This window comes from Arvicanthis niloticus, chromosome 9 (assembly GCF_011762505.2).
Source record: "Arvicanthis niloticus isolate mArvNil1 chromosome 9, mArvNil1.pat.X, whole genome shotgun sequence".
Lineage (NCBI taxonomy): Eukaryota > Metazoa > Chordata > Mammalia > Rodentia > Muridae > Arvicanthis > Arvicanthis niloticus.
In genome coordinates this window covers 74,343,928-74,363,609 of record NC_047666.1, presented here as the reverse complement: position 1 = coordinate 74,363,609, position 19,682 = coordinate 74,343,928, and the positions used below count along the sequence as shown (strand labels likewise).

Genomic DNA, 19,682 nt, shown 5'->3' with positions numbered 1-19,682 from the left:
CTGAAGGTCAATAAAATGGACAGACTCCCGAGAATCTTCTAAGACAAATGTATAAAGAAGGAAATCCGTGCGGATTTCTGAAATTAAATAGTAAGGAGTTTAGAGCGATAATTAAAGGTGTTTTCCCAAAGAAATGCCTTTAAAATGATAGCTCCACTGGCATATGTTATTGACTATTTGACAAACAAATACAGATCCTAAAACTCTTCAAAAACCTGAAGAGGGAAGATTGCTTGGTTCATTCTATGAAGCCACCGCTGTCCTTGCCAGAGCTAGCCAGAAACAGCACAAGGAAAAAGTCAGTGTTCCTTATAAATGTTGTTATAAAACCCTGCTTTAAAAACATTCATTCATGAGTATGTATTTATATTTTCATCTTGAGACAAGTTCTCAACAAGCTGCCCAGGCTGGCCAGGAACTTCCTATGTTGTTTGAATAGACCTTGACTCTGAGCTGCTAGCCTCAGTCTCCTGCTCTGCTGCCCCACCAGGCCTGGCTCAGGTATCGTTTCCCCTACGTAAATGTGTGCAGGTCCCAATGAGCTCCTCTGCTGTGCTCACTACCGATGGTATCGAGGGACGGCTTGTCTTCCACAGACCCCAGAGCTTGGCTGTAGTGTGTCTCTCCTCTGCCCACCATTCTTTTCCCTCTGTCTTGATTGTCACACTCACTCTCTTCTTTATTCTTAGTCTAGTTGCATATCACTGCCTCCCGAGAGTTGAGGGCAGGAGACAAGGCAGACCTTCAGGCTCTTGTGTCATAAGATGTCTTCACCATGGGGAGAAGGGCAGGCTTAGCCAAAGGAAGAGCACCTTCCTTCCGATACTGAGATGTCAACGTTTATCTCAGCACATTTGTGAATGATTTACAGCGTGAAAGAGCTACTAAAATCCCGATAGAGTCAACAATTACCAAGAACTACACAGTTAGAGAATTACTAGGAACTATACATTGCCTAATTGGAAGATGCTGTGGCCACCAGTTGCATGGAGAGAATTAGGATCTTGAGCCTGGATTTCTGAATATATTGAGATGCTTTAGAAGTGTCATGTGCTACCTGTCCATCCGACAACAGAGTTGGCAACTTGCATTGAGACTTTTTAAGAGCCCAAGATGCATCCTGAAGAGACTAAGGCCTACAGCCTTTGGATTGCTGCTGGAGAAGATGAACCAGTGGTCCAGAACTCCCACCAGGCTCAGAGGACCCTGCTCTAGGCTGATGTTAAGGCTCCCTTGCTTCATATGTAGTTCTAGGCACTAGGGCCAAGTGTGCCACTTTCTGTGCTGGTTACATAGCAAAGCCCTGACACCATATTTTCTCTTATACATGGGTGTATAAGTTACGATAGATAGATAGATAGATAGATAGATAGATAGATAGATAGATAGATAGATAGTGTGTGTGCATGCACGAACACACACAATGCAGTTACCACTGTGTCTATTACTATTATCTCAAAAACGAACTAGAGGGTCTATAATCAATAAAACAAAACAAAACAAAAAAACCCAAGACTCATCTTATTTTCTCTGTTTCTTTCTCTCCATCTCCTCCCTCCCCCCTCAATCCCTTTCCCTGCCCCCTCCCCTTCTGTGTGTTTGTGTCTCTCTCTGTCTCTCTCTCTCTGTCTCTGTCTCTGTCTCTCTCTCTCTCTCTCTCTCTCACACACACACACACACATACACACACACACATACACACACACACACACACACATACATACACACACACTGAAAACCTGAGAGTCTGAGTTTTTCACCTGCCACTGTTGCTCACTGTGAGCTGGTATCACAAACTAGGCACTTCTGTCCTGCCATTTATTCTTACTAAACAATGTGTGAACTGAATTTTGCTGAGTATTTAACACATCTGCCTACTTTATAACTGAGCAAATTAAAACTCCAGTAAGTTAAATAGCTTATTGTAAAACGGTACCCAATAAGAAGAACAACTAAATTTGGACTTAGTCCTTTAGTTGCCTATTTAACTGCAGATATTTTGTCTGAAGTCAAAGGTCAGTATATAAAAAGGTGTTAGCAGAAAATGTCCTTTTTCTTGGGAAAGGATTTTGGTATGTAGCCTTGGGACATATTATGAGCCCTGGCTGACCTTGAACTCATGACAGTCCTCCTGACCCCGCCTTACAAGTACTGGGGTCGGAAGCATGTATCACCATACTGGCTGAAAATGTACTAGCAAATGAAATTTCATGTCTTAACCTGAAATCAGTGTCTCTATTGGATGCTGTAGGGGGAAGGCTTGGAGCCTCATTTCAAAATCTGTGGCAATTTAGTTTCTCTCCTCACTAAGTCCTCAGAGTTGAATTTACAAGTAGATTTTGTTCATTATTTTGTGAAATAGTAACTTTTTTTTTTGTCACTGAAACAACAAAATACCAGACAACAGCAACTTGGTTGGAAGGAGACCTGCAGCCTTAGGTTCACACATTTGAACACCTGCTCCCAGCTAGTGGCACATTTGGGGCTGGGGTTCCGGGCATAGCCTTGCTGTAGGAAGTGCATGGGGTTGGGGCAGCACTAGGCTTTGAGAGTTTAGAGCCCCTCCCTGCTTCCTATTCCCTCTCTCTTGTTTGTGGTTGAAGATGTAATTTCTAGGTTCCTCTTCCAGCCACCTGCTGCCTTGCTTCCTCTGCCGTTAAGAACTTCCTAAAATAAACTATCTTCTTTAGTTGCCTTGCTCATGGTATTTTATTAAAGCAACAGAAACGTTAACTATTTACAACTTAAGAAAGGACAGTTTTTTTATTTGGGCTCTCAGTTTGAGGAGATGCAATCCTTCCTGGTGGGGAAGGCATGGCGGGCAGCAGGAGCCGCAGACAGCTGGTAACACTGTGTCCCTGTGTGAGAAAACAGACGAGAATGGGGATGTTCACCTCCTTTTCCCCCTCACCCACCTCCTTTTTTTTCCTTTGTATTAGTCCAGGATTCTGGCTCATGAGAGAACGCCATCAACTTTCATAGTAGCTCTTCTCTCCAACACCCTCAAAGACACACCCAGAATTGTGTCTCCTAGGTGACTCTAAGTCTGATCAGGTTGTCAATGATGGTTAAGGATGACATTAGGCTTGAGTGAGACCAGGAAAGCCAGTGCTGAGTCTTAGCCATTCTGTTATCTCTTCAGAGAATACCAGCTGGCTGATAACCCTCCTTTTTAAAAAGTATACATGATATAACATGCCAGTAACCAGGACCAACCTTAGGTAATCCGTTCAGTCTTCCCTATGATGGGACAGAAACAGAACAGAAATGTGTTTGCTGCGAGAGACTGTGAGGCTGTTTATCCAGTAAACCCAGTTTGCGGGGCCTGCTTAGCTCCTAGCAGGCAGGTGGTGCAAGGTTATTAAGCTTGCATGAATGGAGTGAGCAGAGCTTTCCGACCTCGGGCTCAGGCAATCGTTGTGCCTGTTCCCTGGCTCATAAAACTCAGTCTGTGCAAAGTGAGAAGCTGAAGCTTATGAATAACCCAGTACCCTGCAGTCAGTACACGAGAGCAGAGTATACACATCGGGCAAACAGCATGAAGATGGTTCCTGCCTCGTCTTCAAAAACTATCTACTGTAGGGCTGGATTCAGATATTTAGATAACTCGTTAATCTTGCAGCCTTAAAAAAAATAAAGCATGGGGAAGTGAGTATTGTTGTTTTATGCTTGAATGGGGGAAGCAATGGATTTACAGAACACAGATGGAGACAGCTCTTTCAAGTCACCTTATCGTGTCCAACTTCTTGGCAAATTTGTTCAACTGAGCTCAAATTTAGGAGATATTGCCCAGACAAGGACTTTGTCTTCTGGGATTGTCCACACCAAGTCCAGCAGAGGTTAGCCGGTGGCCGGGTGGGAGGAGCAGAGGAAATGCCCACAGTAAATGTGCCTGTGAGGATCTGAATATAGCAAGTAGTCCGGGGGTTTTGGCAGGGGACACCTTCACCCTGTGGATGTCATGCCAGAAGTCTCGGTGTGCCCAAGGATAGAGCCACAGATATGGAAGATCATGTAGAGCATGCTTAGTTCTGTCAGGCTCTTGCCTGATGCTCTCCACAATCGATTCTGTGTTCTCCCACAACCCCTGATGAAAGGAAATGGACTACTTTTGTATGTGAGAGAACACTCGGGCTCTGAGATAGCAGGTGACTCTGCAGACCGAGCTGTTCAGTTATTCAGCTCTGCATCCCCAAACCGCCAGGCACCGTGCCAAGGGCTTTCTATTTAATCCTCTCCACAAGGCTTCGGAGGAAGCCTTTAGTATTCCTGTTACCAAACAAGGGAACTGGTTCATAGAAGGATTGAGTGACATTCACAAATGGAGCCTGCTTACCCCCAGTCTCTACTCTTAACTTGACCCGGGCATGTTTACACAGTAGGGTTGCACAAATTGACTTCCTCTTATTAGAACCAGGGAGCTTCGTTTGGCTAGTTAGTTTTGATTCATTTATTTATTGTTTTGAGACAAGGCCTCATGGAGCTCAGACTGGCCTTGAACTTGCTGTACACTTCTGACCCTCCTGTTTCTACTTTCTGAGTGCCAGGATTACAGGCATATGTCAGCACCTCCAGATTAGATGGTGCTGGGGATCAAAACCAGGGCTTCCTACATACATAAGGAAGTAAGTACTTTAGCAACTCAGATAAATCCTCAGACAGCAGTAAGCTCTTGAAAAAGAATGCTGGTGTTGGCATGGCGAATCAACACAAGTTGTTTGCACAACTACAGTGTAAATCAGGTCAGCGTTGCTTTGTGGAAAACCCCTCCCACATGGGTTGCTTGGACTGGACACACTGAATGCATGTTGGGCAGTATGTGCTAGCAGAGAGTTCAAAGCCAAGCCTGGGTAAACACATGTCTATATTCATATTCCAAAGTCAATGACCATGAGGGACATTGCCCTGGAGAAACAGAGCCCATTTAGTCCAGGCTTTGGAGTTTGTTTGTTTGTTTTTAAACTAATCTATTAAAGAATTTCTGGATGGCTCTTGGAGACTATGGGATGTTAACCTAAATCGAAATCATGTGACTATCCTAAATTAATCCAGGAATTGTTTTTACATGCATATGATTCTTTAAAAGCTCTGTGTGGTGGGCTGAACGTCCCAAGTTCATCCACCGAACTCCACAATGTTATAATTAGGAGCCAGGGCCTTGGGAAGTAATTATGTCATGAGAGCCCTTATTACTGGGACTATTGCCGCTATTAAATAACCCCAGATACCTCTGACTTTCTATGCCATATAAATATAAAGCAAGAAGCCAGTGACTGTTGCTCACAAGAGCTGGCCAGATGTCCGGCCAGCAGTCTGTGAGAAATGGAAGCCTGTAGTTGATTACACACTCAGTCCAGGCAACCCTGTTATAGAACCCTGAGCTGACCATGATGTGACGAGTTCTATTACCTGACATCTCAGACACTACACAATAGTCACTGTATCTGCAATGCTCTATAATGCTATGCTACACTGCTGGCCACTCACAGGTTGCCTTCTAGGCTTTCTGGTTAAAGGCAATAGATTATATGTCTGGGGAGATCAGGGAGCCCTCCTAAGACCACTAGTTTTTATATTTGTTACTTAAGATGGTATGCTCTTTATTTCTAGTTTTCATTTAGAATAGCTTTAGGAATTTCATACATTGTATTTTAATCGTATTCTACTCCCTCCAAAACTTCTCACAGGTACCCACTCTAATTCCATATCCACCAACTTTGAGTAAATTTAGTCTTAATTTTGTGCCTGTATGCACACACATTGAGTACAGTGCCAGCAGCAGCCAGAAGAGGGCATCCGATGCCCTGGAGCTGGAGTGATAGGTGCTTGTGAGCTACATGATATGGGTGCTGAAACCTGAACTGAGGTCCTCAGGAATAGCATCCAATACTCTTACCTGACGAGCCATCTCACCATTCCATGCTTTGTCCCATGACCAGGGCAACAGGTACAACTCCTATTTTTGACAGCACTTAAGACTTTCTGAGTATTCTCAGAACTGAAGAAAGGTTTTGTGTCCTCTGGCGTTGAGCTCCTATCCCAGGCTGGATTCCCTTACCATGGAAGATGCAACACAAGAGTCCCTTATTTTCTCCCCCTCTTTCCCTGGTAGAATCCACACACGGTAGAGCAGGTGCTTAGAGCATCTGTCTTCTGAACTGCAGCCCTTTCCATAGTATCTGCCGTGAGATTGGCCATGAGTAAATGCTGTGCTAGTTTGAGTAAAGAATGTTTCTCATAGACTCATGTGTTTAAAATTTGGTGCCTAGTCACTGGTGCTGTTCGGGGATGTTAGGGAATGTTTGGGAGGCCAAACCTGCTGGGACTCTGTCCCTCTGGAAAATTAAGCTAAAATGCAGACCTTTTTCTTCCAGTTACTACTTAGACAGACTTTGTCACATGAACCCTAGCACAAAATACAACAGGGATTCCAAGGAATAAGCAGGGAGGACTAGGAAGACAGAGGTCCTGGGGAAGCACACAGGGATATGTGCAGAGTGCGTGGAAGCGGGAAGGGCAGTGTCTCACGCATTGATTCAGCCCTTAGCCAGGAGCAGCTATCCTACCATACGCAGAACTAGAGCAGAGCACACGTCACTGAATCAAACAAATGGGTCCTTGCTCCCAGGAATTGCACAGTCTAGCAGGAGGGTTCTGGCGTTATATCACAGCAACAGAGAACAAAGCTAGAACAAATAACTATCTTTTTTTTTTCCAAATTGAAAGCTTGTCCTCTGTATCATTACCTGGAGATGAAACTGGTAATTCTGTCCTATCAGAGTTTATTAGTGACCAGTGTGGATGGGAAGCAGAAGGAAGTGGTGGGAAAATGGCTTTGAGGCTGGACAGAGCTGGGTCGGAATCTTATGTTTGTCTCTTTGTAATTCAGTATATATGGGGCAAGTGGACCAGGCCACCAGACAGAAGAACTGGTAAGGTTGAATGAGCCCAAACCCCATGAATCTCATAACTGAGAAGAGTAAGAGTGGGGGCCCACTCCCTGCATGATTCTACCTGCTCTGGAACACATAACCACAGCACCCCTCTGAGAGGACCATACAATCAGTCACATGGGGAGACACCTGAAGTCCTTCCCCATGCAAATAGAGAATCCCTAGCATCTCAAACTGAGCCAATGGGAAGGATTTGCCCCTGGATCCCACCCTACTCCTCGATGTTTATAAAATCCCCCTCCATGTGTCCTAAAGTGCACAGGCTATTTCACCTAGGATTGTCTGAGAGTGGCTGTTTTACTGAGCTGTAACACTTTGGGGAAGAGCTCTCTCTCCCAAAAGATTCATCACTGGACCTTTGACATACCTGGCAGGCCACGCTCATGCGCTGCCACCCCTGATGCTGCTGCTGCTGCCAGCCCTTGCCATTGCTGCCCTTGGTCATCTGCTGCTGCCCACCACTGTCACTGCCCCAGCTGCTGACATTAGCGCTGCCACAGTACTAGAGGAGTCCTAGGACCCCAGCTACCTGCCCTGCATAGCTTCCCTTCTGAGAGCTGAAACACTCTGGCCATTTCCAGCAGAACCAGAACCCCTCAGAACCTGGGATGACAAGTATATACTGTACTTTAGCTGTTACTGCTCCTTGACTTCATTGCTTGTCACCTTCAGCATGGTCATTCTAACTCCACGATGCTATTTTGAAGTTAATCAACTATGATACAAAGGCCTTAGCACACAAGAGAGAAACTGTCCTTGTCCAGAGGAACAGGTGGGAATTCATCCTGCCTGAGGGGATCCTGTCCTCTATTCAAAGCATCTGTGGGGAGCTACAGGTACCCTGCCCCTCCCCAGTTACCAGGTAAGGACTGCGATTTAGGCAGAAGAAAGCATTGGAAGAACATTGACAAGTGCTTGCTCAGCTCTCTCAATTCAAATTCGAAGTTTTAAAACTAGTTTTAAGATCTGGCAATTGCTTCGTTGTACTTAAGGTAGTGTTTGACATAAGTAGTCACAAAATCTTTTATTGATTGAACATGGGTCACTGGATTAAAAACGAGCGTATGCTTAGCTCTAAGAATTGGCTTATAAGAGAGACATTGACAGGCTATCTTGAGATAAATCTCTCACTGATTCTAAAAACAAAGTTTCTCCTCTTCTACACGGCCAGCAATGAGAAATACTATGGCTGGAATTTCCTTCTTAGACATCCAAATGAAGCTGCTGAAAACCAGGGGTGAGCATCTACCATTCTCCATGCTATGTTTTGATGCTCCATAACCCAGTTGGCTGAAGTGCATATCATATTTGGTCCTGGGCATGGTTCCTGACTCTGTGCCCTGTGCCAAGTACCAGGCTGGAGATCTGTGAGCTAGGAGATGAGCCAGCTATTTGAAGCACATTGCATCAGACATTCCCCAGGGTGTGAAAGGAAGGCCTCCTTGCTAGAAAGCAGGGGGAATTCTGCCCTCAGAGATCGGACTCAGTAATTTTAACTCCATGGCAATAGGCCAATCCTCTAGCTAGCAGCTATTATGTGACCTGTAAAAAATCTAGACACAAAGCCTCCAGCATCGGCTTTCTGTGTGAACACTACAGTCTATTCTAGAAAATATTTTGCCCTCTGAGGGTAAACTTTAAAAATGAAGTGGAATTTATAAAATCTGACATTAAAAACATCTTAGTGTATTTCCTCACTCATAAGACATGTAAATATTTAGGAGGATTTTTCTGTTTTTGTTTTGTTTTGTTTTCAGAGAGAAAAATGAAAAGTCCACATTAAACAGCTATCCAAATAAAAATAAAAATAAGCTCAATTTCTCATTTTCTTTTCAAGTAAAATATAATCTTATAGTTTCTGGTGATGGATAGATAGATTAGTGATTATTACATTTGTAAGTCATCCCCTAGTGGTAGTTTGTGAACTAACTTGGTAGCTTTTTTTTTCTTAGCTCCAAAGTTCCATCTCAGCAGCCCTCATAGACAAATGATTCTACAGTCCTTAGCTTTCTCTACGCTGTTCGGGTTATTGGGAACTGTGTTTGTTTGTCTGTGTGTTGATTCAATACAACACCCTGCTCAAAAAAAAAAAAAAAAAAAAAAACTTTCTAAACTTAACTAAAATACTGCAGGGTCTCTGGGGACCTCACTTTTGAGAGATAAAGGTAGGATCCAGGGTAGAAGCAGCAGCTTTCGGTGACCTTAGTACTCACCAGAGAACCAAGCAAACCAATAAATCACCATTTGTGGGTGATTTATCCCTTTTGATAATCTGCTCAGAATCCTACAGCGTGTTAACTGAAACGCAACAAATTTACAGGGGAAGGAAAGACCGAATCTTTCACTAGCTGAACATCTTAAAGTCTGTAACTCAAGGCTCACCTGGGAATAGGATGACAACATCGAAGACTGAAAGAATGATCTGGAAGCTGCCTCTGTGTGACCCCCCTGTCATCTCGACTCTGGATCTACAATTCAACCCTGGTCTCCTCATGTCTTCTTTTAGGAAAGCTGACCTGGGGCCAGCAGACGCCTCCTGTGAAGGGGTGATCAAGGAGAACATGAGGATGTACGGAGTGCTGGCTTTCATGAGATGTCACGGCCTCGGCTATGGAATTTACACAAGCATCTTGTGGCTATGAGAGATCTACAACTTCCCATCAGCTCTTCCGTGGTCACACAAACCCACCCCCTGACCTACCCATGTGTGAGTTTCTAAGGATGTTACACATATGCTTACGACCTTTTTTAAAAATCCTCTTCATTTCAGAGACTGGCACGTGTGGTATTAAAATGTCCAGGAGGGGGTCTGACAGAATGGGAAGAGGGGGAGGCAGCAGGAAGGAGTTGGGCAGGAGAGCTAACTAGGTGAGAAAGCCTGACATTCCTCATGGCATCCCAGCTGTCAACCTGCAGGGTACGGACACATCCTGCCATGCCCCTGCCAGGCAAAGAGGCTTACTGGCCTGATCTTTCAGGACCTTGCCAAGGTCTGCTGTGTCCAGGACTCTACAGTCATAAGAGTCAGCGGGGTGTGAGCTGTTCAATTGGTATGCTTTAGTGTTATGAAGGTCACTGACAAAACACTACGCTGATCTTATGTACACCATCGAGAAGATGACTGGGGGAGATATCTCAGCTGTTAAGAGCATGCACTAGTCTTGCAGAGGTCCCGACCCCATGTCAGATGATTCACAACTGTCTGTGACTCCAGCACCAGGAGTCTGATACCCCCTTCTGAACTGCACTGGGCATTCACTCACACATGCACATATCCACATACAGACTCATACATAATTACAAATAAAATAAATCCTGAAAAAAAATAAGATACTTGGGAATAGAGGGACATGGGGTGGGGGACAAATATCAGGCACACAAGCGGGCTCGCAATATTAATAACCACGAAAGCTGCCAAATGTATCGCTTTCAACTCAAATGTTGACCTTAGGATGTCTAGATCAATGGTTCTCACCCTTTCCAACATCGTGACCTTTTAATACAGTTCATGTGTGGTGACCTCCCCACCATACAATTATTTTGCTGTTACTTCATAACTATAATTTTGCTACTGTTATGAATTGTAATGTAAACGTTTGGTGTGTAGGGTATATGCTATGAAGTCCCTATGAAAAGGTCTTTAAAACCCTGAGTCGCAACCCACAGGTTGAGAACCACTGGTCGAGACCATCAACACCCCCCCACCCCACCCCCCACCATCTTAGAAAGTAGCACAAAATAACAAGATTCCCACGACGGCATTGATGCTCATTTAGACAACATTCATGGTCACAACACACAATCATGTACTTTAATCATACAAAATCCAAAGAATATAATGCCACTAGCTACACAGGTTAAAATGAATCTGACAACAGAAATGCAAAGAGGACCCAGAGAATCTCCTGTCAGAATCCATAGAGACGCTCAACAGTATCCTTAAGGGATGGTGTCCAGTAACTGTCCCGGCATGCCAAGTTCGTTGTCGTGACTTCTGAATTCCCAGCTCCCTCTGGGTGGGGAAAGAAAGTGCATTTTTACAGCCTATAGCTCTTGGAGAAACTTTTTGTGTACACAGGTGGACAGAAAAATAAACGTGAAGGCTAGGCACCAAGATTTCTCAGAGTTCAGTCAGACTCAGGACTGTTGAGTCAATTCTGGCTGTTTGAAAAGGACCAAGGTCTGTGGTATGAGTTCAAAAGAGCCACGGAAGAAACTCCCAACTGTCAACAAGGAAGAAACCCACTACGACAAGTCAGACACGTAATGTTTTTCCTACTCTACTTTGAAACACAGGTTTTCATATTTGAAATAGGAAAAGATAAGCTGGCTGATGTGTGGGTAGAACCCCTCTCCTCCCTCTCTGCCTCTCCTGACCCGTAGCTTCTAGGTTGGAGCGAGGGGCACCGTCGCTCCTTTTCTTGGAAGGAGATTCATCACCACATCTTCCTGGGTAGCCATGCCCTTTTCAGTGATGAGATAAAACTTAGTAATGATGTTGGCTCTTTTCAAGGCTGTGGCACTGATGGATGGTGTGAGCAGATAACAATTCAACGTTCTGAATTGTGAATGTAAAATCACACTTACACAGAAATTATTGCACTTTAAAAAACAAAACAAAACAAAACAAAATCAACCCAGCCTGAGCAGCAAAGAGCCAACTGAACCATCAGGAAGTATTGCATTTCCTGCCCTTTGAGGAGGTTTTGACCTTTCTGGAATCCTAGTGAAGTTGGTCCATCAAACATCTAGAAGTGAAAAAACTCCAACCGATACTGTAGATACTGTAGGCTCCTTAAGGCTAAGTCTTCTCCGTTCTAGGAGGTAAATCCCCTCCTTGTCCACATACTGCACAGCAGGGACTCCATTTAGCAAAGTGACTAAAGGCCCTATAAAAACTCTGGAAGCAAGGGAGGATGGGTAAATGTCATGTCCTCACCTGCGCATGAGAGAAACAGAGTTAGCATCCTGGTGTGTTAACCATCCCCTCCCCCCTCTGGTTCCTACTATACTCAGCCCCACAACTCCTGGGGGGCCTGAGTTTATCTATCTTTTTGAGGACGGGTCCTTTCTATGACTCTGAATACTTTCTCTCCAATTATACATTTGTCTCTTATCTTCCGGCATGCTGCATCCTTCCAGCTGGCCCGTGATGCTCTGGCCTTTTCTTGGTAGATACCGAGGTACCATGATGATGCTATCCCACCACAGTTACAGAGCTTCCTTTTGCATTTCTTCCACAATGCCCCCCACACTATCCATGGCTTCCACATCCTTCTATAGTCAGAAATCCTGCTCTGTTACTGAGGTAAATACTGAGGCTGCACGCTATTTCAGCCAAGACCTCTCAGGTCTTCAAATCAGATCTTGTAGTCAAAATGTGAGTGCAAACCACTGAAAAGGTCACTCTGTTTCTGTGACCCTCCCAAATATCTGCTCACATGGTAAGTGAAGCTCAGGAATTTTCAGAACCCATAATCCTGAGGCTCTGTGCTCAATATTGTTTTTTTTTTTTTTTTCTTTTTGGGAGTCTCCACTCCAGTTCACACTGTTTTGGGGGTCCTGACTCCAGCTCATAACTCTTGTAATCAACACAACATTTGCACAGCTGTCTAAGGATAGCTGGAAGTTTCTAAGTGACAAATAGAAGTCCAGTTTCAGAATGATGAAAGGTTCCGGGTAGAGGGGAAAATATTCATGAGCTTCAGAAGCTTCCTCTGTTGCTATGACCCATGGAGGGCATTGAAGTTTCAACCCAACTATGTATGACACAGACTATACTGTGACCACCACTGTGTGCCTCAGACTTGGTCAGAAAAGGGGACATGAAATAAGAGTCTACACAAGTCCCCCATGCTAAGACCTTCTCTACTCACCGCTCCAGATGCTCAACTAGGACTTGCTGACGTTCTCGTAGATGACGTCACTGATGCAGAACTGTTGCTTCTTCCTCAGCCACATCAGCTGCACACACTGATGGATAAAAATGTACTGCTCCTAGGACAGAGCACAGATAGGCCTCAGAGCGGAGCGTGCGTGAAGAGGGGGAGCCTACCAGACAGTGTATGATCGGCATCTGACACAAAAGGAAACCACCTTCACGTCTTTACAGAGACAACCATATAATATTAAAATCCAAGAGACTGAGCTTTAGAGGTGTTATTTGTTAGAACTCTTAGAACAATCTTCCTTTTCCATGCGTGCGTCTGTGTGCATATGTCTGCATACATGTCCATATATGTGCATGTATGTGTATATATGTGTGTGTGGAGGCCAGAGGTCAAAATCAAATAGCTTCTTCTATCATTCTCTCCCCTGTATTTTTGTGGCACAAGCTCTCTCACTGAAGACCAACTAGCCAGCAAGCTCCAAGGCTGTTTCTGTCTCCTCTTCCTGAAACTAGGAATATAGGCCAGTGCTCTGATACCTGGCTTTTAATGTGAGTGCTAGGGTCCCAAACTCAGGTCATTATGCCTGTGCAGCAAGTCAAATACCCACTGGGACATCGCCTCTGATGTCCCATACAGCACAGTGTCTTTAATGTTCTTTCTCTAGCTCTACTGAGGTGTATTGAATAAGGTGTGGATGTAAGGTATAAAATGTGGTATTCTGATACTCAGAGATGGTAATTAGTCATGTCAGTGAACAGGTGTCCCCTCACGTGGTTGCCATTCTTCTTTCTAGTGACGATAATAGCCTTCAGGAACGACTCTCTGAGCAAATTTCAGGGATTCAGTTCCCAGCTCTCTAAGGTACAGCTGCTGTGCAGTGCAGACCATCCCTTCACAGTCCTGAAGGCAGCGGATATGCAACTCCGTGAATTTTGAAAACTAAAAATTTCCTGCCTCATCATACATTGACACGAACTCCCGAAGTATAAATTAAGTCACAAAAATTGGGAAGGAAAAGATGGGTTGATTCCTTTCTGATGATAAAAGAAAAGGAGATCCTGAAATTATAAGCTGTAGAAAGAATACAAGTCAAAATTTCAAGTTCCTCTATGTAAACTGTGGGAAAAGGGAGAAGCACATTGGAAGGGAGATGCTTTCAAAGTTCCTCTATGTAAACTGTGGTAAAAGGGAGAAGCGCATTGGAAGGGAGACGCTTTCAAAGTTCCTCTTCAGCACCAGGAGTTGGCTTTTGTTGAAAGTTTTCATAAACCAGGAACACCCACAAATAGACAAATGAACAACCACGATATGAATCACTCCTGGGAGACAGAGAGTGTCTTCTCTACCTAATTCTTAATAGCTTATAGTTGTTAAGTGGTTTTCGAAGCAAATACAGGGAATTTTAAAACGTATGCAAATAGTGGCCAAGTAGCTTGGTAGGGTGGCACACACAGGTCATCTCAGCAGTAGGAGAGGAACGCTAAGGCAGAGGAACAAGAACTGACTGTCAGCCTGGGCTGCACAGTGAGACCATGTCTCAGAGAATAAATAAAGGCGAATGGTGAAAAACATGTAAGTTGAAATGAGTCGTTTAATCTCTGAACTGAGCACAGATAAGGAACAGAGAAAAAAGATTCAGTGATAATTTTGAGCATAGTAAGGTAGCCATTATATCTTATTGTTGGAGATGTAAAATTAAAACATGGTGTAGACACAGATAATAGTATAAAGTAGCAAAAATCAAGGTTAATGCTTCAATAGGTAAATGCTGTAAACAGACACAGATAGCAGGGAATGTAGAAAATGCTTAATATCTTACACATGAGAAAACAGCATGAAGAAGCAATCTCTAAAGTGGAATGTAAAAATTTTGGGTAGTTTGTGATGTATATGTATCGTAGAATATTTTGCATATTGATGTGCTGTGATGGTTTGTATATGCTTGGCCCAGGGATTGGCACTATTAGGAGGTATGGCCTTGTTGGAGTAGGTGTGTCCGTGTGGGCATGGGCTTAACACCCTTGTCCTAGCTGCCTGGAAGAGAGTCTCCTCATAGCAGCCTTCAGATGAAGATGTAGAACTCTCAGCTCTTCCTGCACCATGCCTGCTTAGCTGCTGCCATGTTCCCTCCTTAATGATAATGGACTGAACCTCTGAACCTGTATGCCAGCCCCAAATATATGTTGTCCTTTATAAGACTTGCCTTGGTTATGGTGCCTGTTCACAACAGTATAACCCTAACTAAGACATGTGCTATATAAAACTTCAGTGTCACAGAAACACATGTATATGTGTGTAGCACATAAGTACACATGAGTGAGTAGCTGTGCATGGCTGAAAACTGAGATAAAATCCCCTGGATCTTAAGGTTAGTTTTCTCTGTGTCACAAAATAGGTTAATTTCATGCCTTTTCTTCTTCCTTATTCCAGCGGTACAATTAAACATTACCCCTAAATAAAGTGCAACCAAGATGTTCACAGGATTTTAAACAGCCTTGTGCAAACGGCTTCACACAAACTATAAAAGCAAATGCTTCAAGCCGCAGCTGGTTGGAAACTCAGCTCTGTGTTCTCAGTAAGCTCTGGAGAAAACACGTTCTCTTATCTTCTGATAGCATCTCAGGACCCTGAGCCGGCTGTGGTGGTCCTCATGCATCACCCCATTAGTTCTGGGCTCATATGAATGCTGGAAACAGACAGGCTCTGGACTCTTGCTTCATGGCAGCCCAATGGGAAAACTTTGTGTCAAAACCAAGACCAAGCATGATACATCTTCAGTGGTGTTGCCACAGGTAAGCTGTCCACACTCCTGTGAATGATGGCTCATCCATGCTCTTTAAAGTACCGCAACTAGACTCACTGGGTCGTATGCACACAGCAAGACATGATAACTGAAAGCTGATGGGGAGGGGACAGGCTCAACAGGAGTGGGAAAGAGAGTAATGGGGGCGGGTGACTGTGTTCTAAGTACACTATATACATGTCTACAGATGCAGGATGACGGGGCAGGTGACTGTGTTCTAAATACACTATATACATGTCTACAGATGCAGGATGATGGGGCAGGTGACTGTGTTCTAAATACACTATATACATGTCTACAGATGCAGGATGAGGGGGCAGGTGACTGTGTTCTAAATACACTATATACATGTCTACAGATGCAGGATGACGGGGCAGGTGACTGTGTTCTAAATACACTATATACATGTCTACAGATGCAGGATGATGGGGCAGGTGACTGTGTTCTAAATACACTATATACATGTCTACAGATGCAGGATGACGGGGGCAGGTGACTGTGTTCTAAATACACTGTATACATGTCTACAGATGCAGGATGAAGCTCATCATTATGTATAGTCATCTAATTATTACATATAATTGGTATATGCTAATTTTAAAAAAACCCAAAACTATAAACCAAGCTAACAATGAGAACAATGACAGAGCCATACAGATAGGACAGGTAAATACAAGACTATCTATAGATACATCCATGAGACCTGGAGAAAGCCAAGCTGCCCACAGTGAAGACAATCTGCTCAAAGCAAAACCTCAACTGACCTCCAGAGATGTTATTGAAAAACAAGCAAAATGTTTGCTAAGAATAAAGCAGAGCTCAGGGGAGGAGGAGGGGGAGGAGGAGGAGGAGGAAGAGGAGGGGGAAGAGGAGGAGGAAGAGGAGAAATAGGAGGGGGGAGGAGAGGAAGGAGGGGAGGAGGAGGGAGAGGAGGAGGAGGAAGAGGAGGAGGAGGAGGGGGAGGAGAGGAAGGATGGAGAGGAGGAGGAAGGGGAGGAGGAATAAGAGGAGGAGGGGGAAGAGGGGGAGGAGGGGGAGGAGGGGTCCCTGCCATCTGTAGGTCTCAGATTGTGGATTCCAAGAAGCTTTATGGATCCTGTCAGCTTAGCCCCTGTATTCTTTATGACAACACATGGTATCTGTGAGTCACATTTTAGAGATGACAAATAGAGGTGACATGACTTGAGAAGTCCCAAAGCCGAGGCTCTGGCTCTCTGTTTTATCTCTCTGCAAGGATGGAGAAGCCCTGAAGTGTGGTTGATCAGATGAGAAAGGGCGGCATGAAACAAACAGCCCACGCAGATTGCAAATCCCAAGGCAAACCCTGGGGACATGGCTACTTAAATTAGTCACTTTTGCCGTTTCCGGGGACAGCAAGGTGCGATGGAGTCCAGGGGGTAGGCATGTGGAGAGTTATCAACCAGAGATGAGGAGAAATATGCTATTCAGTTCCGGGGTTGATTACATACATAAAGACCAGCTCTCCACTGAGGACTGATTTTGTCCACTTAATTGTCACGCTTGATTGACAAGTGCAAGAAAAACCGTTTCGTTCTTTGGTCCTTACTTATTAACTAAGTAAATTAGCAGGCAGCAGGATTTGAATGTGAGTGGGCTGAAGGACAAACACGAGATAAAAGAACTTGTATTGGAAAATACCCGTTGAACCAGGGAGAAAGCAGAACCCAGGAAAAATAAGGCAAGTGAACAAGATGTTCCAGATATAACCGATAAAGCATACATAAATAAACAACTGGGAAGCTGTCCATTCGGGACCCACGAGGGAACTCAAGGGTAAAGCTGGGGGAGTTGGGAAAAGGAGGAAGCTGAGAGACCCATGCCCCTTGGATCTCCCAGCAAGTTCCTGGAGGGAATAGCAGCCTTTCAAAAGACTGTTTTCATGGAGAAATCAACCAGAAATGGTGCTGTAAAGAAGGAAGCCAGACAACGAAACCTGGGGCCAAAAATAAGGGAGAGACAAAGCAGAGTCCTGGCTGCGCAGGAAGCCCCAGGGCTGGTCTGCTTTCTGAGATTATCACACCGAAGACAAACAGTGGGGCTGGGAGGGAGCCAGAGGAGTTGTGTGCGCAAAGGTAGTTTTCAGAAACGGACAAGGATTCTGTGGTTGTGAAAAATCAAAAGTAACCAGCCTATAATCAACATCTACAAAGTTGTAAGAGGTATCAATTAAGGGAGCGAGTCACATAATTCATCAAACAAGATGCTTAGAACAAGACGTGCTTTTGAAGTATGGGGATTTACACATACCATAAAGCAGTGGTTCTCAACCTTCCTAACGCACGGACCCTTTAATCCAATTCTTCATGTTGTGATGTCCTCCCTCCCCATGATAAAATTATTTTTGTTGCTACTTCATAACTGTAATTTTGCTACTGTTATGAATTGGAATGTAAATATTGTGTTTTCTGATGGTCTTCGCGACCCCTGTGAAAGGGTCGCTCAACAGCCAAAGGGGTAATTTTTCCCACAGGTTAAGAACTGCGATCATGTAAGAATACGTTTTGTAAAGTGCCTATTACATATAAACGTAACAGAGATAGTTTTATTGCATATCAGGATATGTGTTTATGGAAGTAAACAACCAAAATTTCTGGCTCAAATCTAGCCCTTATTCACTCCCATGACATCTCTCCCTTCCCCCCCACCCCCCCACTTCCCCTCTTCCAACGTCACGTGCTCTATTTTTTTTCAAACCCACTGAGTCTACTTAGTGTCGCCTGTATGTGCATAAGTCTGGGACATCTACTGGATTGTGGGTAGTTCTCCAAGCCCTGCATCCTTATATTGAACTGTCAGCTTCTCCCAAAAGGTCAGTTGTCCATAGCACCCCCAATGCCCTTCTCTCCCTCTCCACGCTGGGATTTTGTCTGACTTGGTTTTGCTCCGGTTTTAAGCATGCTGTTACTGCTACAAGTTCATATCTGCAAGTGCTCTGTTGTGTTCAGAAAACAATGCTTGCTTAGCGTTATCTACTGCTTCTGGCTCTTAAGATCTTTCTGCCTGGTCTTTCAAGATGCTCCTTGACCCTCTAAAGGAAGGGGTGTGGCTCAGACTTCCCCTTTATGGCAGGTGGCTCTGCAGTCTCTTGTTTGCTGCAGCCTTACCAGTTGTGTGTCTCCATGTGCGTTGCCATCTACTGCCAAAAGAAGCTTCTCCGGAAGGGACAGTTATCCTGCCTGGGTGTGCTTCCTAACTATCATCATTTGAGTCTCTAGCTCCAAACTACCATGACCTGAAGCAGCTTGGCAATGAATATATTTGAATGGCTCTGCCAAGCCTTGCTAAGATGGGGGCTGTGGTGATGGGGTGGGAAACAAATGAGTAAAAGAATCAGCATTGGAGAGACTCTGCCATTACCCTCCAGGCTATTTGAGTTATACTGCCATCTAGTGGTTCTTGGAAGAAGCTGCAGGAGGAAGAATAAGGCATTAAAGCAATCTCTGGTGAGAGGGAAGTAAGGCCTGACATTGTTTCCTTCCAGAAGATTCTTCTCCCACTCACTTCTCCAGGGAAAGCTCTATTGTGCCCTTGAGGCCAGGGAGTAACTAATAGCCCAGTGGTTTGGATTATAAAAGAGCCACTGTACTTGGGTTTTTGAAGTCATGCAGGTATACTGTGACTGTGGCTGCTGCTGGTGGGCAGCACAAGGCTGCCTGGAGCTGTCCTTGTAGGCTGAGCACATTCTAAAGCTTCAAGGGAGAGAAGGACTTGGGAGAAGGGGAGGCAAAGGGAACACTGCTTAGTGAGACTGGGGGAATTCTGGGATGTACCACCAGTTCATTTACGACATTGCTTCTCAACCTTCCGAATGCTACAACCCTTTAATACATTTCTCATGTTGTAGTGACTCATTATAAAGTTAGTTCATTGCTACTTCATAAATGTAATTTTGCTACTGTTATAAAATGTAATATAAATATCCGATATGCAGGATATCTGATCTGCAACCGCCAAAGTGGGTCACAACTCACAGATTAAGCACGATTGATTAAAGTAATGGGGCAGTGGTGGTGG

General features: G+C 44.4%; 1 protein-coding gene across 5 annotated transcripts in view; it reads right to left on the bottom strand.

The window, feature by feature from the left end:
• The window catches only part of Ptpro (protein tyrosine phosphatase receptor type O), a 216,303-nt gene continuing 196,621 nt past the window's right edge, over positions 1-19,682 (bottom strand). For 2 of the 5 annotated variants that reach the window (XM_076940702.1, XM_076940704.1), the window contains 2 exons: positions 12,830-12,950; positions 10,736-10,965 (listed from right to left, as the gene is read on the bottom strand). In XM_076940702.1, the coding sequence (XP_076796817.1) occupies positions 12,846-12,950 (105 nt within the window). In that variant the 3' untranslated portion in view covers positions 10,736-10,965; positions 12,830-12,845. Of the gene's footprint in view, positions 78-10,735; positions 11,893-12,829; positions 12,951-19,682 lie in introns of those variants that run through there. The other 3 variants (XM_034511957.2, XM_034511956.2, XM_076940703.1) reach the window with 3 other exon arrangements.